This window comes from Punctularia strigosozonata (genome assembly GCF_000264995.1).
Source record: "Punctularia strigosozonata HHB-11173 SS5 unplaced genomic scaffold PUNSTscaffold_1, whole genome shotgun sequence".
Classification (NCBI taxonomy): domain Eukaryota; kingdom Fungi; phylum Basidiomycota; class Agaricomycetes; order Corticiales; family Punctulariaceae; genus Punctularia; species Punctularia strigosozonata.
Window position 1 is genome coordinate 3561105 of NW_006767433.1, and position 24968 is coordinate 3586072.

General features: G+C 53.2%; 9 protein-coding genes across 9 annotated transcripts; 4 read left to right on the forward strand and 5 right to left on the reverse strand.

Moving 5' to 3' along the window:
• Positions 1–2: 2 nt before the first annotated feature.
• PUNSTDRAFT_80685 (RabGAP/TBC) lies at positions 3–1665 on the reverse strand. Its single transcript, XM_007379230.1, has 4 exons — positions 1448–1665; positions 911–1396; positions 433–857; positions 3–375 (listed from the first exon to the last, which is right to left on the reverse strand). The coding sequence occupies exons 1-4, from the start codon at positions 1615–1617 to the stop codon at positions 173–175; spliced, it is 1284 nt and encodes a 427-aa protein (XP_007379292.1). The 5' UTR covers positions 1618–1665; the 3' UTR covers positions 3–172.
• A 1112-nt stretch (positions 1666–2777) lies between these two features.
• PUNSTDRAFT_49188 (ras-domain-containing protein) lies at positions 2778–3931 on the reverse strand. The gene is made up of 7 exons (XM_007379231.1): positions 3883–3931; positions 3804–3828; positions 3690–3748; positions 3576–3636; positions 3501–3528; positions 3163–3445; positions 2778–3108 (listed from the first exon to the last, which is right to left on the reverse strand). The coding sequence occupies exons 1-7, from the start codon at positions 3917–3919 to the stop codon at positions 2975–2977; spliced, it is 627 nt and encodes a 208-aa protein (XP_007379293.1). The 5' UTR covers positions 3920–3931; the 3' UTR covers positions 2778–2974.
• Positions 3932–4049: 118 nt separating this feature from the next.
• Positions 4050–7461, forward strand: PUNSTDRAFT_49189 (uncharacterized protein). The gene is made up of 12 exons (XM_007379232.1): positions 4050–4633; positions 5000–5136; positions 5196–5300; positions 5359–5424; positions 5477–5539; positions 5591–5721; positions 5773–5803; positions 5856–5962; positions 6014–6440; positions 6496–6537; positions 6593–6976; positions 7035–7461. The coding sequence occupies exons 1-12, from the start codon at positions 4264–4266 to the stop codon at positions 7065–7067; spliced, it is 1896 nt and encodes a 631-aa protein (XP_007379294.1). The 5' UTR covers positions 4050–4263; the 3' UTR covers positions 7068–7461.
• Positions 7462–7537: 76 nt separating this feature from the next.
• On the reverse strand, positions 7538–10497 carry PUNSTDRAFT_140682 (ras GEF; the record flags this gene model as incomplete). The annotated part of the gene is made up of 5 exons (XM_007379233.1): positions 7538–8228; positions 8288–8614; positions 8671–9008; positions 9059–9884; positions 9934–10497. The coding sequence occupies 5 exons, from the start codon at positions 10495–10497 to the stop codon at positions 7677–7679; spliced, it is 2607 nt and encodes an 868-aa protein (XP_007379295.1). The 3' UTR covers positions 7538–7676.
• A 279-nt stretch (positions 10498–10776) lies between these two features.
• PUNSTDRAFT_56530 (uncharacterized protein) lies at positions 10777–11360 on the forward strand (the record flags this gene model as incomplete). The annotated part of the gene is made up of 3 exons (XM_007379234.1): positions 10777–10989; positions 11041–11181; positions 11241–11360. 3 exons carry the CDS (start codon positions 10777–10779, stop codon positions 11358–11360), a joined length of 474 nt encoding a protein of 157 aa, XP_007379296.1.
• Positions 11361–12400: 1040 nt separating this feature from the next.
• Positions 12401–18320, reverse strand: PUNSTDRAFT_140684 (antiviral helicase; the record flags this gene model as incomplete). Its single annotated transcript, XM_007379235.1, has 23 exons — positions 12401–12976; positions 13060–13199; positions 13256–13539; positions 13596–13764; positions 13817–14101; positions 14166–14345; positions 14397–14624; positions 14680–14810; positions 14860–14992; positions 15045–15230; positions 15280–15468; positions 15518–15691; positions 15738–15803; positions 15856–15953; positions 16000–16400; positions 16452–16580; positions 16633–16739; positions 16789–17226; positions 17288–17425; positions 17476–17559; positions 17608–17913; positions 17969–18086; positions 18139–18320. 21 exons carry the CDS (start codon positions 18318–18320, stop codon positions 13511–13513), a joined length of 3771 nt encoding a protein of 1256 aa, XP_007379297.1. The 3' UTR covers positions 12401–12976; positions 13060–13199; positions 13256–13510.
• Positions 18321–18428: 108 nt separating this feature from the next.
• On the forward strand, positions 18429–19785 carry PUNSTDRAFT_140685 (DUF292-domain-containing protein; the record flags this gene model as incomplete). The annotated part of the gene is made up of 8 exons (XM_007379236.1): positions 18429–18458; positions 18517–18527; positions 18585–18712; positions 18775–18865; positions 18918–18994; positions 19050–19144; positions 19217–19351; positions 19415–19785. 8 exons carry the CDS (start codon positions 18429–18431, stop codon positions 19670–19672), a joined length of 825 nt encoding a protein of 274 aa, XP_007379298.1. The 3' UTR covers positions 19673–19785.
• Positions 19786–20931: 1146 nt separating this feature from the next.
• Positions 20932–22302, forward strand: PUNSTDRAFT_130015 (S-adenosyl-L-methionine-dependent methyltransferase; the record flags this gene model as incomplete). The annotated part of the gene is made up of 8 exons (XM_007379237.1): positions 20932–21049; positions 21104–21230; positions 21290–21361; positions 21423–21443; positions 21509–21593; positions 21648–21736; positions 21794–22091; positions 22147–22302. 8 exons carry the CDS (start codon positions 20932–20934, stop codon positions 22300–22302), a joined length of 966 nt encoding a protein of 321 aa, XP_007379299.1.
• Positions 22303–22983: 681 nt separating this feature from the next.
• Positions 22984–24275, reverse strand: PUNSTDRAFT_41614 (uncharacterized protein; the record flags this gene model as incomplete). Its single annotated transcript, XM_007379238.1, has 7 exons — positions 22984–23110; positions 23167–23276; positions 23330–23491; positions 23545–23670; positions 23719–23805; positions 23866–23979; positions 24033–24275. The coding sequence occupies 7 exons, from the start codon at positions 24273–24275 to the stop codon at positions 22984–22986; spliced, it is 969 nt and encodes a 322-aa protein (XP_007379300.1).
• Between the last annotated feature and the right edge of the window lie 693 nt (positions 24276–24968).

The window sequence follows — 24968 nt, forward strand, 5'->3', positions numbered from 1 at the left end:
CGGGACGTAAACCAATAATGGTGCTATAGGTACAGATGGATGGTAAATGACAGCCAATGCAAGTGATCAATTAGGAGCACTACGAGTAGTGAGGGTATGAATAAACGATAATAGTGCCAAAACATCCTACCAGGAGAAAATCATGCCTTGAAAGCTCTACACTCCAATGATGCTATAAGAGCGCATCACTTTCTTTGCCTGCAGCCACTAAAGCTCGCCACTCGTGGCGCCATGACAGCATGTCGGAGCGAATGCGTTTGTTACCCAGGACCTTCTCTATCCATGCCAACAGTGCATCTTCATCCTCTGGCACGAAGAAGGACGACAGCAAGGAGAGCACGGTCTCGAAATTTGCAGCACTCGACGTTATGTGATCTACAAGGCCGGAGAACATGAGTGAACAAGAAGCTGCGATTCTGCGCAATGACCAACCTCGGTATACCCAGACAATCGCGACAGCCATGACGATGAAAAGATCAGGCCCCTCCAGAAGAAATACATCCCACAAACGCAACTGCATTTGAAACGGGACAGAATTGGAGAATAGCGTGATGTACCACTTGGTCGCGTAACTGGTAGTTGACACCATATGCCGCTTGAATGCTTCGTATACTCCAGGCATCGTTTGTTGCATCATACGTTCCTGAATATAAATAGCCTCCAGTAATCCAGGAAATCCAGGAGCGAATGTTGAGTGCATGGCGTATGCGTCGTGTAATCGCACAAGCGACGCGTAAACACGTTCCGCGTCGAAGTAGCACAGTAGTGTTGCTGCTATGGGACCCATGCCCTGACAATACCCGCATTCCTGGCAGCGTAAGGAGAAGGAGTGCAAGACATGAAAAAGAGAACGCTGTCTATTACGAATGGTTATCCAAACACGACAAGACGGAAAAACGACGGGACTGACCCAGAACCGTAACGCGTACGAAACATGACATGACCACTGATTGTCCTCGGAACATCCAGGTCAATCTGTACGTCGTATGTCGACGGCCGGTCGATACCCTCCCTGTAGTCCCTAGCAAGGGCCATCATGTCCTGCTTGCTTGACTTGGCATACCGCCCAATGAGCAGTTCCCAAGCCGCGGCTCGCCAACGGTCCGGTATGCCCTTGTACGTCCGCTCTCGGAGCTTGGACTCCTTGCTCGACTTCACGGACCAGTATTCGACGTTACCGCCCTGGTCACGGAGCACAGGAACCATCATGCGATGCCATTTCTCGATCCGTGGTTGCTCTTTGACCGGCGGTCTCGCTGGAGGGACGGCAGAGAGAGACGTGGCGGATGCGGGAGCAGTGGTCACTGGTACTCCGATTTTGGATAGAGATTTCAGGAGAGGCGCCGTAGGAAGGCTGATAAGTCGATCATGCGAGGGCGTGATAAAGAATCCATATCTACCGGCTGATGTATGAGCGGAAATGGTAGAATATATGCGTTCCCCTCACCTATCGAGGCTCGATAGTAATGCCAGCTCCTGCTCTGTCAGGTCCCGTTTCTTCTCGCTGCCGTCATCGATGGCCGCCTCCGCCCTCAGCTCGCTAGCGCGGTTCCTTCCTATCCTAGCTCGCGTCCTCTCTATGCCTTCGTCGAGGCCGTCTCCCTTTACGCCGGACATGTCCAGCTGGGCGTAAGTACTCCGTACGTGGAATGATTCCTCAGGCTCGTCCTCCGAAGGCTCTATTAACGAATGCGCGCTCTGTGAAGATGTCTGCATTGACATCATGGTGGTATGATGTGTCGAGGCGGTTCGTGGGGTCTGTAGGAGGTGATATGACTGTTGAGACTCCGGACGTGCGGGTGACGGTTTGGCGGATATCGGTGAACCCGGATCGAGATGCGTTGATATTCTAATAGAAGGAGACGCATGGCGGTTTTCCGGTTCTGACGGTACCAAAACATCGAGAGGTGGTCGAATGCGGGGCGTACTCGATCCGGAAGGCGGCAAAGGGATCGCAGACGGGTCGAGGGAGGAGACTCGCGGCGGTGTACGGTTGCGTAGTGAAATGGTGGATGAAGCAGCTTGATTGAGAGCGAAGCGGTCGTGCTCGGAGGAGGCTGTACTAGACGCTCGATGTCCGGAGCTTTCACCGTATGATAGACGAGGTGTAGCTGTCCTTGCGGATTGATAGTCACTCGCCGCAGACTCCTCTGAAGGAGACGGTGACCACGAATCAATCTGAGCAACGGGCACCGCTATGTTCTTGCTGAAGCGACTACTCCGGCTATCTCGGGTGTCTGTCTGGAAGAAGGAGTCCCTGAACGAAGGGCAGCCCGCGTCGGTGACGGAGGCACGTACGCCAGGTGCGGACCCGCCGTACATGGAATAGATGCTGAATATCGTCTCTGACGAGTTCTTCCGTTCCTCTATGATGGGGATGGGCACGGCGGAGACTTCGGGCGTCGGCGGCTGCGTCCACGAGCTGGCGGTCGTCGCGGACGAATCCGTCGTTGGCGATGGCTCCCTGTACTGCGACCCTCGAACTGGAGTGGGGGGGACCACGGTTATGCACGCTTGGTGGTCCATGAGTCCCTAGGAAAGAAAACGAGATAAATCTCGTGGTTGTGGTCCAATTGCAAGGAGCGGAAGGAAAGGAAGGTCAGATATCTTGGAAGGTCTTCAAATGCAAAGTACTGTCTCCGTGGCACATCAGCCGACCGTTCCCCGCTCTTCAAGCGATCACATCACTGACCGCTCTATCCTTCTTGGTCGCTCATTGCGCCATTCAGTACACAGCCCAAGACTCGTACTCGTGCGGCTGCACCCACGCGACAGTAGAGTAGGAATAACCGAAACAAGAACATAGCATCAATGTACGATATGATAGTTTACAGAATGTAAGTGGCGGGGAGGACGATCCAAGGAGAAGGCTGTAGGGCGATGGACCAGAAGAGCGGCGGGGATTGGGATCATTCTAATCGCGGCCTGCGTCGTTCAAGAGTAGCGCCGACCGCATGGTCATTGATTAACCATATCAGCAATTACAGTTCTCATTCGGCGACCCTGCGCCTTGCGCCTGCTTGTTAAGGTCAACGCCAGGACGACCAGGTGCAGCTGCGCCGGCGCGAGCGTTTCGAGTCGGTGGTGCAGTCAACGGCAATTTCTTGGCTGTAAAGTATAGATCAAGATGAAGTTCTTGCTTCGATCCTTGGAATGGCCTACCGATAGCCGTAAATACGTCCGACACACCCTCGCCGGTCTTGGCAGACGCTTCGAACCACAGAAGTCCCTCCTCCTCTGCATATTTCTGCGCCTCCTCCTGGGTCACCTGCCGCCGCGCGGCGAGGTCGATCTTGTTACCGCATAGGGCGATGACTATCGAGGGATCTGCCTGTCGCTGAAGCTCACGGATCCAGGTGCGTGCCTTCTCCAATGAGGCGGTTTGCGTGATATCATAGACAACGACCGCGCAATTGGCATTCCGGTAGTACATGGGGGCAAGAGACTGCGGTTCATGTTGGTAAGCAGGCAGATAAGCCATTATAGCTGGCCTCGCAAACCTTGTATCGTTCCTGGCCGGCGGTGTCCCTGAGGCAAAACATGAGTTGTAGAATCAGGGCGACGAGTGTTCATACCATATTTCGAACTTGACGGTGGCTTGATCGTCCAGGGTGACAGTCTGTGTCAGGAACGCAGCTGTACTCCAGGCTTAAGCGCTGCGGGCGTCTGCGCAGAGTACATGCACTCGCCTCCGATTGTACTTTCCCGGTAGTCGTCGAATTGGTCCTTCACAAATCGCAGGACAAGACTGGTGATGAGTCGTGAGCCTGCCGCCGGATGACGTCGCACACGGAAGCACCGACCTTGATTTGCCCACTGCAGACTCCCCTATCATTGTGAGATGTGAGTACAGTCACAAAGCGGACGACGAGGGCCACAGACCGAGAAGGACGAGCTTGAACTGGAACTGCTTGGACATGGCGGAGGTCGAGGGAAGGAAGGCTGCAGGGGGCGCCGTGCAAGCCTTGTGGTGTGTTCCAACCCAAATACGGCAATCGCCTCTCGCGCACAGTTTTCCCACCTCGCTCTCCTTGCACTCCAACCACCACGACCACGACCTGCGTCCATCTCAGCCTATCCGTGGCTTCTGCAGTGCACTGAGTGAAAGCCGCCGCTCGTTGCGCAAATTCTGGCTTCGATCTGTGTCACCCGACTTGAGCGCTGCTTTCTCGTATCAGACCTGAACCGGCCACGTCACCCTGAGCTATCTGGTCACGAATCGTCCGCAAATCAGCACGTCTCAACTCGAAAAACACTTGTGAAATGCATCGTCACCATCCATATGGCGGTGCGCCGGGCTACGAAAACGCTCCCCGCCGTGGCGGAGGTGGCGGCCCCGGCCCAGACAGAGCGCATCGGTTTGATAGAAGCGCTGGACCCCGCGGAAGAGGCCGTGGTCGCGGCGGCGGCATGTATGGCGGCGGCGGAGGTGCTTACGATTTGGGAGGATACAACGCAGGGCCGTACGATCAAGGTTCCCCTCAAGGCGACACGAATGGCGCACCCAGCTATGAAGCCTACAATTCCGGTGGTCCCTACGATGGAGGAGCGTATCATAATGGATCATTCAATAACCCTCCGCCTCCGTACAGTGGTGATACCTTTGATCAAGGTGGCTCTCAGGAGTATGAAGGTACGCTTGAAATCAGTGAACTGGGACTTCTGAGCAGACGCGCCAAGTCCGAGCCCGCGCGCCCTTTGGGAAGGTTAACGCTTGACGCCCAAGCCGATGTTCACATGGAAGCGCCCAATGAACTGAGTCGATCGCCGCTCATGTTAGCGTGAGGCTATTAGGCTTCTGGGCGAAGAGAATCTGCATCGTCTCAGGCTCGTCGCGTGCTAGAAGTCGCGCCACCAGAGAACATCACATCGCTCTCCGCGTGGATATAATGCGAATCCAGCAAATAAGCGCCCGTGCTCGGATTTAGCGTGCTGCGTGGCACTTGAATTCTTCTCGGCTGTGTAAACATATGATCTTACATCGTGTTGTTCCCCTCAGATGGCGCCGGTTACGGAGGACCCTATGACCAGAGGCGTAGGCGCCCAGAAAGGGATGACAAAGTGCATGATTCTATCATTGAAGAACGTATCCAGCGCGAGCGTCCATGCCGCACACTATTCATTCGCAATATCAAGGCGAGTGCTTTGATGAAGAGACCAAGCGCGACCGGTAGGGATTGACGTGTCTTCGATAGTACGAGACAAATCCCGAGGATGTGCGACGGAAGTTTGAAGAACATGGAGACGTGAAAACATTCTTTGATCTAATAGGGAATCGCGGCATGGTTTTCGTGACTTACGTGAGACCCAGTTCATCTATGTGGCGAGGTACAAGACTTGCTCACGCAATCGGAGTAGTTCGATTTGCGAGCTGCTGAACGAGCTAGAGATCGCCTGCAAGGGTCTGAAATCAGCGGACGACCGGTGAAATACATCGATACACGATCCTTTCGCTGTACTGATCCATGTGGCTCAGATTGACGTTCACTATTCGTTGCCGCGTGATGACGGAAGCAAAAGCGACAGCGCGAAAAACCTGGTAAGGGATCTAAGATGCATACGCACAGATTCTAAAGGCGTTAGGATATAGGAGTTCCAAGGTACAATGATCGTTACTCTCCGTTCTCCGTCAAATGCTCCCATGGACGACAACGAGTTACGGCAACGATTCCAGATGGCTGGCGACATCAAGTCTATCAGACCTGTAGATGGCCGTCCAGAGTACATGAGAAACCCCTCCATCATCCACACTTGCTAATGAACCATGTACAGTGCGCGTTATGTCGAGTTCTTTGATACCAGAGTGCGTTGAGAAATTCGTTCGTTGCTAAGGAGCTCTAACTTCGGTATTGTAGGCTTGTGACGAGGCCTTCGATCGTCTTAACAATCAACCTATGCGAGATGGCGATATCGACGTTACCTACGCGTGGGATCCATCATCAGACTCTACAGAGCCCCGGAAGTACGACCAAGTTCCCTCAGTTGCTGCAGCGTGCTCATTCCTACTTCTCAGAGAACGCGGCTTTGGTCGTGACTATGATGGCGGCGGGAGAGGCAGAAGCAGAGGAGGTCGCGGTCGCGGTCGCGGTCGGGGCGGTCGTGGAGGTGGTGGCGGCCACGACGGAGGCTATGATGAATGGGAACGTCGTGACGAATGGGCACGAGATGGGTATGATAGAGGCCCGCCGCCGAGAAGATACGACGATGATTATGGTCCGGGACGCGGAGGTGGCCCTGGTCGTGGAGGCTACGGCGGTGCACCGTTCAACGATCGAGGCAACGGGTACGGTCCCCCAGTGTCATACGGAGGGCCGGGAGGTCCGGGTTATGGTGACCCTCGAACCGGGCCTCCAAGCGGCTACGGCGTTGGACCTGCCCCTGCTGGTCCGCCTGCTGGGCCATCCGCAGCCCCTTATGGACAAGCGCCCCCGATCTCTCCTGTGAGTGCCGCCTGCTGCGGCTTCGACGGGAGGGCGCTCAACTAAACCCTGCCAGCCCGGTGACGATCGATTAGAACAGGCGAGGAAGGTGCAGCAGGTCGGTCACCGTCTGGGTTCGCAATTGAACCTTGCACTGACTGCGTTATTCCCAGCTGCTGGCGGCGCTGAAGCAACCAGGCGGCGCCGGTCCACCTCCGGCTGGTGCGCCGGGTCCTAGCCCGTATTATCCACCCCCTTCCACCGGTCCCCCGTCTTCCTATCCTCCGCCAAGCGCCTACCCCGGCGCGCCAGGCGGTCCGGGGGCACCGCCGTCAACTGGCAGCCTTCCACCGAATATTATGAATATTTTGCACCAGCAGACTGGTGGACAAGGTCCGCCACCCCCTAGCGGATTAGGCCAGCCACCTCCTACTCTGCCGTCCTACGGCGGGGCTCCCCCGCCGCCAACTGGCTCTGCACCGCTTCCTCCTCACGTTCCAGGGGCACCGCCTGTCCCCGGTGGAGGTCCAGGATATGCGAACCTAATGGCCTATTTGGTGTGTATCACTCACTTGGTCGACCGCGCTGGAGTCACTAATGATTGTCATCCATCAGCAAACACAGGCTGCAGCCGTGAAGCGACTATAAGGATATCTATGCACTCATATCTTGAAATCCCGTCAGCATGAGTTCTGCAACTCATAGCCAACGAACGGATCATGCATCATTCGCGACAAACGTCGGTTATACGTTATGGATGGTATGACCCGATATACGACATCCTCGACACTGGATAGCGGCCGGACGACTATCGGTTCGTAGGATACTCTTACATTCCGGTATGTATCGTCGCGTAGGGCACGGATTGTACAGGGCGATAACGTTATTCGAGTACTAGTTCTATCTATCAAGCATGTGTGTATATTGTGGATGCTAACGATGACCAAAAGCTACGGCATTCGCTGAGGATTGGTGCCGTGGCCGTATTTTGTAGGGCAGTGCATTGTGCTGGATGGTGCACTCACCGAAATTTAGCCATTCTACCCCTCAGATAAACCGATGGACCGGTGGCGAATAGCGTGATTAAGCGAGTTTGCTAAGCGTCCTGGCATGATCGAGATGAAATACAGATGCAGCCTAGATAATGCTCATGTACAAATCACAGTACAAACGTGGGTATGGTGCCCAGCGGATGATGACCGATACCAGCAAGAATTAGGAGTACAAGAAAAGCACAATCAGCGTATCCGGACTCGTTCAGAAACCAGCAGCCTCTAATCCCTTACGGATGTCTGCATGGGCTAGCTCAGCTTCTTGCAGTTCGTGACTTCGAGTCCAGTACCAGGCAGGGTCTCGGGTCTGCGCAGAGGATAGCTGTGTTTGAATGATACTGACGATCGCTGGATCCTCCGAAAATAGATAGGGTCTCCCTTGGAACTTGAGGATTGAATGCACGGCTTCGTACCATTTCTGTCTTTTGACGAAATGGATCAGCTTCCGCGGTTCGGGGGATGGCGTCTGCGGAGAGGACGACGCGGGTAGTTCCACAGTGTCAGGATGCTTGTCATTGATGTGGACGATGTCGGAAAGGTACATGAGCACGAAGGGTATGCATGGGCCTTCGATAGACGCAAGGAGATTCCGGTAAGCACTGAAATTCGCGGTTGGCTCGTTCAATTTTAGCATGGATTCCAACTGCGAGTTGCGGGACACGTGCGCCCAGGTTAGATGTAACCGGGAGATGACAGCACTGGCGAGACCGGCAACTATTGCGCTCATAGACGCGAAATTATTCAAGGCGCGACATTTCTGGGGGGGCAGACGTGGTCAGTGCCGTGTCCGAAGGCTAGCATGGATCACCAACTCACCTCCGCGCACTTGATCCATAGGTCAACCGTGTCCGCGCGTTTGCCTAGTCCCTCGTTGGTCAGTATGCTTGATTTGACCCATCCTGCAAGTTTGTCGTGTGTTGCGCTGAACTGTATAATAGACCCTACGCTCCTGCCCGACTGGGTCTTGGCCCAGAGAAGACACTGATCCGCAGTCACCTTAGAATACAGCTTGTATTCAAGCATGCAGAGGTGTTGAGCAAGCGCGGTAGGGTCCATCCGAAGGAACTCGCCCTTATTGTTCTTTGGCCTCCTCTTCTTCGCCGGGGACATGACTGGTGTGTCCGGCGAGGACGGTGCGAAAGTCTGCAGACCAAAGGATATTTAGAAGCCGGAAGAGTTGAGTACTAAAGATCGCTCACTAGGCGCTCGAAGGACTGCAGCATAAGCCGCGCAGTGACGCCCATCGATGACGGAGAGTTGCCTATCAGTGACAGAAACTCTTGCAATTTCGGGGCTATGTCCGAGTCCAGTTGAAGGAGCCGGTGGTCCTCGAGCCACATGGTTAGTACCGTAAGCGTACGTTCCTGCGTCGGACGGAGATACTTGTCGCGCCACTCCTCGAACTCTTCGTCATTCAATCCAGACGGGTGATCCATTCGGTACCGCTCCACAAGCAGGTCAAACACCTCTTCTGAGCTGGCGAATGTCCTGAAAGTCATCAGGAAAGCGTGTCGGAACTTCTGCTGGGCAGTGAGAGCTAACACAAGATCAGCATGCTGAGATATTCGCAGGCAATTTGAGGCTTACATGGCGATTCAACGGTCAAATGCTCGACGAGAGCGGCTAGCGTACCGGCCTTCACGCTGCCGTCTGGATCCACGCGTATGTCGTCTTCTCCATACATAGGCTGCAGGTACCAAGGTGCCGTCGCTTGAGCCAGCCTGACATTCGCGAAGCGCTGCGCACTATCTTCGCCCGTGATTTGGCGAATCTTATTCGATCTCGGTGACCGGATGCTGATGGTCGGCTCAGGCGACGGTTCTAAGTCTGCCTCGGCGCCAGAGCCAGGGGAAGATATCGAAGATGGCGGACCGCGTATCACTTCATGCAAGTTCAAGGTGGATAGGCGTTGGGCGACGGTCGTCGCGGCGAAGGCGTGGGCACTCGGACGCCGCCGGGGAGCTGATGGTGGGCGAAGCGACCGGTTTGAATCCTTGGCCGTGCTCGACTTACTGCGGCCTAACATTGGATCTCTCGAGGGCGATGTGTAGGAAGAAAATGCAGGGGCTGTGGGAGCGGGAGAAGGCGGAAATGATGATGAGGGATAAGGCATTGTTGCGGTGCCCGTATCAGACGCCGTCGCTCTGTTCAGCTGTGCCGACGGAGCTGCACGAACAGCAGGTGGGGGCTGGGGAATCGGTGTACCGGGTAGCGGAGGTAATGGCTGTTCGCGCGACGGGGAAAGCACTGTTTGGGGTTCTGGGCGCGAGTACTGTGGGTGGGCAAGGGCAGGCTCGCTGCCTCGCCGCGAATATGGCTGCGGGGTATATGTGACGCCTCGATCGGGCGCGAATGCAGCTCGATTGTCATCGTAGGATCGTGCCAAACCAGAGGGCGAGGGCGGCCGTGCTCCCTGGACGCGACGTGAGACGATGTACTGGGAGATAAGACGGCCTACTTACATGGGGAGAGTAAAGCGATGGGGACCAAGCGCCGTCGTCTTCTCGGAAGGAGTCATCTGCGTATAAATGATGGAGGGTCGTCGTCGGGGCGGACTCGTAGAGTCGCTCAGCCTCGAACTCGTACACGCGGAGTTCCTCGCGGACGTCTTGCAGTCTCTCCGCCTGGGCGTCGGTCAACTGCTGGACGAACGCACTCGGAATCCATCCGACTGTGCTCGACTTCGGGCCAATGGCAGCCCACCAGCCGGTGTTCTCTTCTTTGACGATGTCCAAGATCTCGTTCTTGCGGAACGAAAGCTGATCCTGGTCCTGCGCATCGAAGTCGTAGAGGCAGAGGACGCTAAAGAGATGCCACGAGAGGGAATCGTCCGCTCCTGTGTCGGCAGTAGCTACAGAGCTGAGGGTAGAACCGTAGGTGGCATATGTCTGTATTGAAGCACGATCGTAGTTGAGGCTGCTGCCGTCGGTATAAATAGACTCGCGGTCCATCTGGTCTGAGTGAGGGACGAAGTTGGTGTCAGGGATGTCGAGCGAGAGCGTGCGCCTCGCTGATTCAGAGCGCATCGCGAGCGTCGAGAGAAAGGAGAATGTGAGTCTTCCTCGGCCAGCGAACGAAGGGGAGACGACGAAGGGGAGACGATGGCGGGGCGAGATAACAGTTAGCTGCCTCCTGCACCGCCAGCAGCATCACCATCAGCGGCGGAGATCAACGTCCATAATGGAATGATACAGTACACGGGCCCGACGTCGACCGTCCCGCCGGGCTGGACGCCAGACATAGCTTTGCCGAGACGCCACTTCCATTGACCTCCATCGCCAACAGTCCAAGCGACACCGGACAGCATGCTCGTGCTTTCTACCCTGCATAATCTCCTTGAGCAGGTCCTGGACCCACCCGGCCTGCACACCGCCGTACTCCTTACCCCGGAAGGCCAGCTCGTTTCTTTCGCATCACACCCTGCTCGTTCGAAGGATAGAATACGAGTGATCGTCGGGCTCAGCGCTTCGTTATGGCACGAGACCAAGGCGAAGGGCATTGGCATGGTTGAGAGCGAGGTCCTCAGTCACCCCAATCACTCCATCTGACATATGCTGATGCATCTGCAGTATGGCCGTATTCTTGTGCTCCCGTTGGAGAACGAGCAGCACATCGACGCGGATGTTGGCCAGCAGACGGCGGCCGAGCCAGTCATGCTGCTGGCGTTGAACGGGACGGTCAGCGCGAGTTGGGACGAGCTTCGTGAAAAGGTGAGGTCTTCGCCCTCGTGCAAGGAACACGACGATGGAGTCCGGTATTTCACACGTAGGCGCAAGCCCTCGCGAATCATCTGTCGAAACCGATTGGTCAACTACACGGTCGGCTCGTCCACCTTCCGGCACCGACTCCAAGTCAGACGCGCTCACCGAGAAGACAAGTGCAGCGATAACATGCACACACAGTAGATGTTGACGACACGCTTCGAGTTCATCCTTCCAACCCCGTAAGGCAGAGCTGGTTTGTTCGCAAGACTTATCTCGTGAGGATTTGCGACCTCCGCTCACCCTCGAAGTTGATATTACATCTCGGCATTGAACAGTACCTACCACACATGCTCAAGATACTAGCGGACAATTCGAACACGAGGGTGTAGGTTATGGTTATAGCACTGTGGGAGCGATATGAGATGATGAGATCATTGTAAACTGCAATGTCGAAAGTACAGACGAACACTGCAAATGTGACATCCGTTTACCACTCAAACAATGTGACGAGAACGATTGAGACAGGACAAGCATACGTATTTGCATTGTGTACAAGGTGACGAAGTACCATATACGACGCAGCAACATCGAGACAAGTAGAGCACGATCAAAAAAGCTGGCACATTGTGGAGTATGGGAGCACATTCTTTCAGCGCTGCGAGGAACACGGAGTCTGATCACAGGACTTGAGCATCAAAAAGCACACTCAGAAGCCACCAAATGAAATACTTACCTAGATCAGAGTGTCAAAGACACCTTGATCATAACCCCGTGTTCCTAAGTTCCCGAAAGACCGTGTTCCCAGACTGATGAGGTACGCAAATCTTGACACGCTTACAGCGCTTACTATAACGAGGACGTGAATATTGATAATGTTAGTTATCAACAAAAACAAAAGGAGAACTCACGCAGTGGCCAGAGGTGGCCATAGCATATGCAGCAGCCTCCTTCGCTGCCTTCTTGCTAAATCCCTGACGGGCATAATTGTACAGTTGCTCGCCCTCAACTTTTCAGGACAATGAGATGCGGACGAACGACGTAGAAATGCGCATACAGATCGGGGTGGCAGTCCAAACAGGTTGATGGGGTTCGCCCTGCCAGGTGACATCCCATTCTGGTCATTGTCATGCTCAGTCGATTCTCGACGAATGAGCTCATTTGATTGACACGAACCTAGACGTGCCCCGGCCCACTCGTTTAGCTGGGGAAGAAACCCCCATCCGGGAGCTGCAGGTTGGAATGCATGTGTGCCAAGACGATTGATGAAAGCCATAACAATGTAGTAGATGATTCTTTCGAGGAGCAGCCAACAGAGTCGAGAAACCTTGGGTGGCTGATGTTCAACGAAGGCGAGTGGGTTTTTATACAGCGGAGCAGGCAGCTGGAACGACACTATCCTTTGTCAGAGCTGCATCGTCACCCATGAAAGCGGCCAGCTCGAGACTGTAGATATACAGCGTGATGATAGCAGTGATAGCTTGTGCCCTAAGGGTCTGAGCTCCTTCGGGTGAGTTGACGCTGTATCCACTGAGTAGTTTGAACAGCTCGTTCTCAACGTGTCATTGCGCCGGCAAGCTTCCAAAAAGGCCGTGGACCCGAATAGGTGATTTAGATACCCATGATTGGTCGGTGCGCCTGTTGGGAATAGATACTGGATAGCACACGGGGACCATATTGTCCGGCATGTCCGCCGAGGCGTACAGCACAGGATGCGGTGAGTGGTGTTGCTTCATCGTCAGATCCATCGAGGATCCTGACATTAATACAGCGCCGCGACGAAGTGCGGGCACCAGCACGAGGTCTGGAGAATCGGCATTAGGTAGGAGTCATGGGATGGAAAACACTGAACGAGACAAGATAAGGCAGTCGGTGCCCATAGCTTACCACGAATGGTATCGATGCTATCGGAACGATAGTGCTGTGTAGCTTGTTGCCTTCGATCAGTGCTTGCTGTATCACGGATGCAAGGTTCAGTGACGCTTTGAAGCCGCTCCTTGCCCCCGAAACCAAAGGATACGAGTCATCTGGTGATACTCATATTTAACACATGGAGTATGTAGGTTTCGCGAGCTTTACGAACCACGGGATCCGCCACAAGTCTTCAGGAGTCGTCTGCTTGCAAAGGCTCGGACGTCGGCTGTCCTACTCCGTGCCGACGTACGCAAACTGCGATGGCAGCGCGCAGCTGCTGCAAACGCGAGGCTAAGATCCACCCTGGAAGGCCTCCTTGAAAACAGCAGAACATTGTGGGTGGTCGATGTTTGTGTTTGCTCGTCACCAGTCCTGGCACGGAGGGTTGCGGTATCTTGAGTCGTCATTTCACCATGTGTACATATTAGAAATACAAGCTTGCCGCAAATACGACTAACAGGTGCGAGCGTGAGCGTCTGCGGAAACCTGTCGGACAAGCGATAACGTACTATCCCTCTTTATCTTCGTCTGGGCATCTTCCATCTTTTTCATCAGATCTGCGTCGCCAATGATACGCGCGGCATCTCTCACTTCCCTGCATGTCTCATCCAAGCGAGTGATACACCGCACGATCGTTCCTTCCGCAACGTCCGTAAGAGCGGTAATCTGCTCAAATGGCTAGGACGGATTGAATCGAAACTGGTTGGCAAGTATATTCTCCTTGGCTCACCATGCCCTTAGCCCATTCGTAGACAACTTCCATCAGACCAAACTTGAGTGCGCGAAATTCTTCCGCAGCGACTTTGTGCGCATCTTGTACGCGCCCTACACGTGCCTCGATGGCGAGGATCGTATCACGCCCCTCCTCCAATTTCGGCGAAACAGATGGTTCATTGTCCGTTTTTTCTTGGAACACGAAGCAGGATAATAATGCCGCGATCTCTTCCGGTTCGTAGGAAGCCAATGCATTCTCGAGGATAAGCTCAGTGAGCACGAGTTCATTGGCAGAGTTGATCTGTCATGCCCGGACACAGTGAGTCATTCTGGCTCACGCTATCTGACGTGAGGACAGTACGAACCTCGCATGCCACACGTCCCTTGAGTAGAACAGTGGACTGTTCGTCAATAAACTTGAGTTCCTGTAGAACAGCGATCCTCTGCTCGTAGTCAGGAATGAGTTCAAGATTTTGGTCAGAGATGGCTAATTTCAGCTCGGCAATGCTGGCACGTAAGATTTTCTCGCTGTGCATGATGGAGTACTGCCCGAGTGTTATCCAAGGAGAAATATCGATACATCTCAAAGAACTTACGTGTTTCTCGAAGTCAGCACATAACGTACAGGCGCGTCCTGATAATCGCTGTGCAATGACATCTCTTGAACGGAGAAGCTCCTGAAACTCCAAGGACCGCATTTTCACCCATTCAGCTTCTGGGATGCAGCCACCCGTGATCCATTCTTCAACCACGGATGCAAGGCTTACGGCCGCGTCGCGCATGGGAGCTATCTTATGTATCGTTGCAATAGCGTCCGCGTCGACCTTATCCTCATGGCGTGAGATTGCATATTGAGCACAGTTGAGGCCTGTGACACACCTTCAGGATACGATCCGTCACCATTGCGATGCTTGTCACTGGGATCACTGATAGCTCGTATTGGCCATCCTGCACCAAGAGCGATTCTGGCTGGAAGTCCCAGCGAGGTGCAACCATCTGGGAGTCTATGTCTGAAGGAGTAGATGAACAACGAGCGACATCTTCACGGCAAAGACCGACCATTTTCACGGCGTTTGGTTTCTGGGTTCACAAGGGCCAATACGAAGTACATCTTGGTTTGATTGATGGTGCCGAGTTCGGTGGCTTGTGGAGGTGCTGGCTTCAATAGCACACCCACATTGCACCGAAAATGCTAGGATGCTCCTGTCAGTATGACATAATCAAGAGACGAAAGTGATATATACGCCGTCGCGAAGGACAACCACGCGACCTGCGGCCAGTGTTCTGATCCCTTGAGGGTGGTGGCTTGCAAGAGAGAGTAGTTGCTGATTTAGATAGACGATCTCCCGCGAACTATCGTAGTATAGTTCGATATCCGCAGAACAAATGTCGCACTCCAACTTCGGAAGCGTCGCTAGATATCTCTCGCCCTAAACGTTATCAGAGTCATAATCGGAGATGCATGCCAGCGGTCCCTACCTCGATGACCTTCCTCTGCTGATCTGGTAACAGTCGCTGCGATGCATTCTCCGAGAAGCTCCGCTTGATCATCTCTTCCACTTTCAGTGCTTCGACCCGAAGCAAGTTCAAGATCATATTGTAGGTTAGGCGGAACTGCGACTGCAGCTTAGATGGTTGTCCCAGCATCATGTGATGCAGAATTCCTTGCTAACGCTAGACGATGAACTATGAGTACAGCCGTGGCTTACGAGCTTACCTCTGGCAAATCATCATTGGCATTGACGATGACGGTTCCTGTAGCGTCCAACCCTCTTCTCCCCGCGCGTCCCGCCATTTGAGTATATTCACCAGGTAAAATCTCTCTGAAGCTGCGGCCGTCATGTTTTCTGATGCCGGAAAACACAACACATCGGGCAGGCATGTTCACACCCTGACTAACTATTAGCAGATGTAGCCATCTGCGGAAGGGGCCTTACCATGGCAAACGTCTCGGTCGCAAACAAGATCTTGACGAGTCCTCGGGCGAAAAGGAGTTCCACAACCTAAACATAACAATGAATCGTCCAGTCACTGTAAGAAAAAGGCGTGACTTATTTCTTTAACGATAGGCAAGAGACCTCCGTGGTGCACGCCAATTCCTCGCGACAGAAGATCGCGCATTCTCGCTATTTGAGGGAGCTTACGATCGGACCCTGTCGTGTTTCAACACACAGAAGTATCGATGGACAATCTCCACACCTTTCAATCTTGATAAAGCTTTTTCGATGGCTATGTGCACCTCACTCTTCTCAACCGCCGTACAGAGGTCGGCATTGGTCAGCGTTGCCGCGTTCTCTTCGCATCTCTTCTTGGAGAAAGTGAACACGACAACAGGCAGGAGACCTTTCTTCTTCAGGTGGCCAAGAAGGTGCACGTATAAGCTTTTGTCGGCCTGGTGAAAGGTCCGAGAAGGTGGCCCGCCTCGACTTGGCGCAGTTCCTCTACCTCTGGCAGGGGCACCTCGTTGAGCATTGGCCCCCCCACGCTGTCCGCCACGAGATGGCGCCCCGCGGCCTCCGGTCCGTTGAACTGGACCTAATCCAGCCGCTTCGCGTTCCTTGTCCTGTTTCCGCCTAAGAGCTTCGGCTGCGTCCTTGTACCTGATAGTGTACGCTCAACACAGAGTAAATAATGCATCGGGGGTTGCGTACCCTTGCGCTAAGAAATTCCGCTTGGCGTCAAGAACCTTGTGCATCTCGCGCCCTGAATAGAGATAATGTTCTAGAGGAACCGGCCTCTGAGCAGTGGATATAACGTATATGTCTTTCCTTTTTGTTCGCCTTATGCAACTTTATTCGGGTGTCGTTGCGGGAAAATCCTTATGTCACTCACCCGACCCAGTCCGCAAACTCCTTCGTGTTTGGAACTGTTGCAGAAAGGAGGATTATGTTGACATGGTCTGGCAACATGATAATCACTTCTTCCCAGACCACGCCCCGCTAGTGCAAGTGTCAATGAGTTTCCCAATGCAGATACGGAGTTACTCACTTCCGCATCGTTCACATAGTGTACTTCATCAAATATGACGAATTCTACGTCACGGATGAGGTCCGCGCCCTTGTAGAGCATACTGCGTAAGATTTCTGTGGTCATGACAAGACAATTTCCCTCGGGGTTGATCTGAACATCGCCGGTGAGGATTCCAACAGATTGTGAGGAGAAAGTCTGTTTAAAATCTCGAAACTTCTGATTTGACAGCGCCTTGATAGGAGAGGTGTATATGGCCCTGTATTGAACGATGAGAATGGCACTCTGAAGCAGATCAAGGGGCTGAAAGTGCCTGGTCATATGCTTCTGCGCAAGAGCAATCGCGTACTCCGCCACCACTGTCTTGCCCGCAGACGTATGCGCAGCAACGAAAACCGAGTCCCCCATTTCCAGATGATACACGGCTTGCTTCTGAAAGGTGTCCAATTCGAAAGGATACTACGAGGTAGAAACCATGATTGAGTCAAATTCGTCATCGTTGGATTGAATATACGCGGACCTGATGCGCCATTTCAGGGACGAGATCGCGGAAATTATGCATCGGTTTATTGATGTCAACTTCATGAGCCCAGTCTCTTTTTCGCACGTTCGCACGTCGTCCTTGACGGAGGGCGGCAGGCGGAACGAGAGGCGTGACCTGACCAAGTATGAGTGCCATCTTTAGGAAGAAAGTCAGCATTTGCTTACAGTTGTGGGCAGCAGGTCATCTATTTCTGAGGTTCCTTGGGTGGTAAGGTCATTTCTATCTATTGTCGGCACATGCCCGTTCATCTGCAATGACAATCAGCATGAACCAGGTGTATCTGAGCGGCTACAAACCAGGAGATCTCCGGAAACAGTCGCTCGGTGCCCTTGCCGCTCAGCCTCTTCGACGATCGACATTGTCTCATCATCCTCCACTTCCTCCCCAGGCAGACGCAAGCCTCTGGACAACCCTGGTGGCACTGCCCTGACGCCCCTCAGATTGCCAGCCGATGGCTGACTAGAGTCTTTCAGCACATCATCGAAACCGCCAGGCCAGAAAGGCACGTATCCCGACTTCCCGCGCACGAAGTTTGTAGAAGGCGCCGGAGCGCGGTCCAAGGAGGTCGACGTAGTACCTGTGGCTAATCGGGAGTTGGGCGTCTGGTGTGAGGATGGAAATCAGCAGGTGAAATGCATCAGATCACCAAGGACTTGCTTCGACATATCCTGTAACACGGCCATCGAGGCCTGTCCGGACAAAAGACAAGCTGGTAGGAGGTGCAGACGGCTCAAGGGTCAAGAGATCGGGAATCGATGTCGTATGTTGCCAATGACTATATGTAGCGTAAGTTGAGACGAGCGCCCGCAACCTACGACTAAGCGCACACTTGGTATGTCGAGAGCCAGTGGTCAGGAAGCCGAGGTTTGGGTAGCAGTAGCTTGTCTTCAATTTCTCGATGGACATGCTCGCGCGACGGCACGCCAGCGAAGCCTAGATCAGAAAGTAGACGATCGGCATACTGAGGATCAGGATGTAGGATTTGTTCGATGAGCTCCTCGTTTGCCATGGAGGGTGCTGCTGAACAATGTCCCGCTTGAACCGGGCAGTAGATGTGATTACCACACGAGGATCACATCACATCGCGCCACCAGCTACTTCCGTCCCCCCTCCGCCCATGCCTCCCTGGAACGCGACCAAAGCAAAGGTTGGTGCGTATTCCATGATGTTGGCTAGGGTTTCTTCCGCTCATTCTGTTCGATCAGGTTCAACTACGGTCAGACGCCCGATCTACCCTAAGTATATGCTGTTGATGCGATTGGTGCATGACCAGGTTGGCCGTGCAGCGGCTGCGTACGCTGCAGGAGAAGAAAGAAGCGCAAGCCAAGTCGGCACGCCGCGACATTGCTACTCTGCTGGAGAAGGCCAAGGTGGAGACAGCAAGGATAAAGGTCGAAAACAGTACGACCGACTTGCGATGGATACACTGTTACCCAGCTCATGGCATAATCTATGTAATCTAGTCATCAACGAAGACATCTACCTGGAACTCTTGGAGCTACTTGAGCTGTATTCAGAATTGTTGATCGCAAGATTCGGTCTCTTGGACAACAAGTATGTGGCAGGTCCCTCTTGCGATGCGAACTTGTGTGGTTGAACGCGTCAGTGCTCGGGAGCCCGATCCAGGTGTCAGTGAAGCAATCAATGCAGTGATTTATGCTGCTCCTCGAACTGAACTCAAAGGTGCGTGATCTGTGCGCTGTCATCGCCCTAGTCGAAGTGAAACCTTATGGGTCAGAGTTGCACGTTCTTCGAGACCTGCTCATGCATAAGTTTGGACGTGAATACTCCAGCGCGGTAATGGAGAATCGGGATAATTGTGTCTCTGATAGAGTGCGTACCACACAAGAATGTTCTCCTGTGACGTTCCAGCAGCCAGTGGTTGATCCAGACCGACCCATACAGATAGCCCGCAAACTCAGGGTTGAACCCCCTTCCAGTGAACTAGTCGATGCATACTTGGCCGAAATAGCCAAAGCTTATGGCGTCGACTGGGCACCGTCGGCAGGGAACGACGATATCGGTGACGGCGGTCTCAAGGTTAGTTCCGACTTTACTACGGGCAGATGGTAAACCGGCTGACGATACCTGGGGTCCTCCAAGGAAGCTCCGCAAGCCGTACAGCCGCCTGATTCTTCCGGAAAAGAGAAGGCTCTCGTCGTGGCCGATATAGCGGTCAAGCCCGTTAAGGGACCGACGCCTGAGCCAACGTTGCCAGACGTTCCGCCGACGGAGGAGGAAGTGCGCAAGCCAGAAGCGCCAGCAGGCAAGAGTGATAATGCTCGGACTCCGGCTGCACCGCCGACGGTCGATGAATTCGAAGCTCTAAGGAGGCGATTCGAGGCGCTGAAGAAGCGTTGAGAATCATAGCTGGTCCATGAATGCAAGACTGCTGCATATGGACTATCAGATAGGGAACGTGATCCGAATCGTACGTGTCTAATTATGTCTGTGTATATTACGGATGTCGTTTTGTACCGAAACTTACAGGACAGCACTACGCGGTGCGCCCATCTTACATACATTCGGATTTTGAGGGTCACAACCGCAACAAGGTTATCGCGGTACATCTTGAGGGACCGATGCATATGCCAAATTCTCTGACGTCCTTTGAGAATGAGGCGGATCGTTGCGCAACGTGACAGTCCCAAGCAGTTTTGATTAGATTCGGTGCTCCTGCAAATCTTTTGCCGTGCTTGAAAATTGAAATGCGTCCTTGAGCGGCCTAGAATAAAGGTTTGTACTCCTGATCGGTCTCCGCCGATGCAAACGTGTTCGATATTCATGTTACGGTATTGGAGCCCGAGCCAGTATTCGGAACTTCCCCAGGAAGCTCGTGGATAATAACCTCTAATATGTGCTCTTTCACGGAGGCTCGGAGGAGATCGTCTCTGTCTGCGATCAGTCCCTCGCGAATGCGATAAGTACGCGAACAGCTTCTAGTAGCAACAGAAAGATCTGGCGCGGGACGGTTTCGTAGGATCGTCGATCACGACAGCGCAGCTCGCTGTGGTAATATCATGCATAGCTACCATTTGTCCCGTTCAAGGGACCGTACGCTACCGTACGCCAGGACAAGAGCCGGCAGATGCAACTCGAGGTGCAGATCGCCACGGGCCAAGGAGATCTGAATGCTGTGCCGGGCCGTCGTGGCTGCTTTTGTTCCTTTAACCACCCGATGGCGGGCGGCACGTTGCGCGGAAGATATATATATGCCTGGCATAGGCGGCGGAGGAGAAAGCCAGCAAGTCCGTGGACGCGTGTTTGCCGTGGACGTGTGATGACCCCGGCCTTGTCGTGGCAAACTCACGCCATTGGCAGGTTTCCTTCCTCGGAAACACCCTTCTCCTCCGAACCATGCCTATAACTTTCCGTCGGCGAGAACGCGCTGACCCATCATCCTCCGTCTCGCGCAAGCCATGGCCTGCAGCACTCAGTATCACCCCCCGATAACCCCTTTGTTTCCAGCTCATGGCTGCGATGGCTCCAGCGAGGACGCCAGCACTCATCTCCGCGAAGATGATTCCATGTCCTGTGTCTCACGATTCGAGGGCAGCGACGCCAGCTCAGCGACATCATTGGGCAGCCGGTCGGGCCGCTCTTCCCCAGCGCCATCGGTCATGTCCATCACCAGTACAGACCTCGCACAGGCATTCAAGCAACAGCATGGACGCGTCCTGAACGCAATCTCGGAGGTTTACAGCTTGCCCGCTGACGAGCAGGAGTTTGAACGATTGGGTGAGTGTCACAAGATCTACATCCGCGCCATAGGTGGCGCTCACCGCCATACAGACCGGCAGCATCGTATGTTCATCGAGATCATGGGCAGATATCCTCCGCCCTTGCCTTCAATACTGGCGCACGAGGAATTTGGACCCACGAAGTCTGCGTTGGATGTGGGTTGTGGCAACGGATCTTGGTGTGTTCCACACAAACGTGCTTCATAGATGTTCTCTGAGGTTCGTCCCGCTACTCTAGGGCAATACAAGTGGCCAGCGACTTTCCATTGTGCAACGTAGTGGCGCTGGATCTGATCCCCATGCAAGCTGAGTGAGTATGTGCAAAGGCGCATACCTGTACCTCTATGCTGACGGCGTGATACTTTCATTAGGAGAATGCCGCCGAACCTCAGGTACATCATCACGGCTCCGCTGTGGTAATCTACTACTCGACATGACTTGCTTATAATATTCACAGGAGCGAAGTCGACGATGTTAATTTGGACATGGGACATTATTATGGAGAGTTTGATGTTGTGCATGCGAGGTTGGTTGGGACTGGGGTATGTATCTCTGTGTTCGATGTCCTGTTTCTCTGACAACAGGCGTCATGTCAGATTCGAAACTATCCCGAATTTATTGATCAATGCTCGCTCATGCTCCGCCCCGGTGGCTTAATTGACCTCCTGGAGATTGATTACCTCGTGTATGTATCTGACCGGCAGCAGCAGGTGACAACGGTTCCTGACCGGACTATGTTTAGGTATGGCCTCGACCAAAAACCGATATTAGCACCTGGATGGAATACGATTGAAGCTCCTTACTTGCCACGTTGGAGCCACTATCTGGAAAACGCTATCCGAGCCAGAGGCGGGACGGCGCCCGCTTCCCATTTACTCGAAGGCTTGATCTACAATCATCCGAAGTTCATGGATATGACCTACCACTGCTACTGGGTTCCAATCGCTCCATGGCACTATCGCATAGCAGGTCTCAATCTTTCCGACTCGGAAGTACAGCGGCAGATGCGTATCGCAACCATGATGCGCGATGACATGCTGGTTAGTCACAGGTCATCTCCATCTTCTGCCTGCGCACGTTTAACACGTTTTGCAGGAGCTTCTTCAGTCCGCTCGTCCTTTACTGCTGAATAGCGGGTTAGAGCCTGAGCTAGTCTCTGAGCTCGAAGAAGGATCTCGGCGCGAGCTTACAGAAGCACTCTATCCAGCGTATTTCTGCATCCGGACTGTTCACGCGCGGCGTGCACCATGATGACTCTACTTGCGAATATTGCTTTCCTTTTCATATCAGCCTCAATCTTGCTTTTATTCTTGCTTTCGACTAACGCATTCATCCTGCACACACGTACTCTAGAATACCAAATTTTCTCGCCTTTCGAGACATCCGTTAAGCAATCCACCAACTGTATAAGTGTATCACTCCTGTATTCTATAATGAGCTAGGCTCAAGAGTTTGTTTGTTCTGCAGGGCACCTGAGAAATGGGATCAGCTGTAAGTGCAATGCTTATTTATGCATCAGTATGAATTCAATAAGGCGTTCCATCGGTATTGGGTGGTGGTGATGGATTACGGGCATACTTATGTCCCTCAACAGGAACGGCCCATATACACCGCCATCTAAGACTCACATGGTAGCCACGTGTGCACTGCGTCGGGAATCGCTGTCGCGTTCACCTGTGTACATGGTGGTGACCACTTCGCGTACATGTTTGCCCACCAATCCCCACAGGTGTTTAACATACAAGCTGGTGTACAGTAGAACCACCATATGGAATATAGATGTAGCCAGACCAACGACATGTGGTGCTTGCACCGTAAACCGTGGTCGCTGTCATATCATGGCGCTGCACACTCGTGCCGAATCAACGTTCAGGTTGCATTTGGTGATGTGATTGGCATATACATATCGACTGTTACAGCGTATTCTAGTCCTTACACAGCATCACCAGGTAATTCCTCGTCAACACCTTGCTGGAACTCATCCGGGACTTCATTGATTGCTCGGTTCGGCTCGGAGCCATGAGCCTTCTGATCGTCTTGCACAATGGCTTTGAGCGCCCTGGAAAATGTATTATCAGAATCTGTCCTTTAGGCACCCAAGGCAGTGAAGCTCACCGCTGAAGACGCTTCGCATCACCCTTCGCATTGGTCCGAAGCCACTCCAAGCGCTTGTCGACACGGTCCCAGTACTGCCGAGATTCACCACCCTCCAGGTAAACAGCACGCTGTGATCTCAGGATCAATGAACATCTAACGGACCAACACTGTAAGCACTTACCATCACTGCAACCCGGCTGGAGAAGGCGGCCGTGACCGAGAGATCGTCACCAAGGATGGTCTTGGTGAGGTTGTAAAGTGTCTGCTGCTGGGCAGGTGGTCGTTCAACCAGTCTTTTTGCTCCGTTGTTATCGACCTCGGAAACCATGACACTAGCAACGATCTAATCGATCATAAATTAGATTGGTGAAAGGATGACTGTTCACGCATACATACCGCTTTCTTGATTGCAGCGCGAAGCTGCGTTAGATGATACGTAATCCGATCAAGGACCTTTGCCCACGCTGCCGCATTCTTCTCAATCCTTGGTGGTAAACCAAATCGGTGACGCTTGATCATATCCTATTCTGATATGAGATGCACGTGGTATGTTTAGGAACTGAAGCGTACCTCAACATGCCGTGATGGCACGGCACCTTTGAAACTCAAAATCTTCGCCGATGCGAAGACACACAGTGCGTACTTCTCGATGTTTTTCTGCATATACATATCCACGTCCATTGTCAGCATGAGTCATTCTCCTCTATCGGTACTCACATCCGTGTCAGCTGGTACTTCAAACGGTGGTTGACTAATAACCATCCGTTCTTGTTCATTGCCGACTTCCATAATCCAAACCAGCAGTTCAATGTCGCGTTGTAGGCTAACCATCTAAAAATAGAGGTGGTCAGTGTTCTATCATGCAGAAAGTGGACAGTAGGTACACGACTGAAAGATACGACACGGTCTGCTTGCTCTGGTGTCAGCCTGGAGCTCTGGGCAAGCTTTCTCGCCCATTGCTCCATATTCGCATTCCCTACTGCAGATGCGAAGTCCAGTGTGCCAACCTCCGGGTCATTTTCAGAGTCTTCAACATTATCGTCGGATCTGCGGGTAGAAAGAGCAGGCCGGCTGCGTTTCCGTGGCGGTGGCGTATCGGGCTCCAGGGGTGAGCTTGGCGTGTCCATCGCTTCCAGTGCCCGTTGCTTTGCTGCGTCAGCGGCATTCTTGGGGGTTGTTTCAACTGTCATCGGAGAGGATGATGAGGGGAGACAACAAGAGCAGACAAAAAAAATTGCGCCCACCGAACAAGCAACGTGACTGTCAAGATCAAGACGGAGCTAAGTCCGACGCCGGAGGTGTGACGTCCGGACCTAGCGAGATGATTGTCGGAGTCGGGTCGGAAGAAAGTCGGAGTGAGTCGGAGAATGTCGGAGCAGAGTTTCGGGATACAGAGAGTGAGTGCGAGTACGGACCAGACTCAAGCTTTAAGACTTGAGTCGCTACGCGCTCTAAGTCCGTGTCGGAGCAGAGGAGTAACTTAGTCGATATTCGAACTAAGGAGTTAGAGTACAGGAGCTAGGAGTTTATATACGCGGAGGCACGGTTCGGAGCTCGTATCGATAGGGAGTTATCGGAACTATGAACCATGTGGAATAAGGAGTTATCGGAACTATGAACCATGTGGAACTGTCAATCGTAAGGACGGAGCATATGGTTACGAAGCTGATAATCGGAGGTAGAATAAGTCCGAAGGGAATATCAAACCGTTAAAGGCATATCGATCGTGAACGTCGGAGTTGAATCCGTTATGACTCGAGAACTACCGGGACGTTGAGTCGCCGGAGGACTATTCATGTGATAACGTAGGTCCGGTGCCG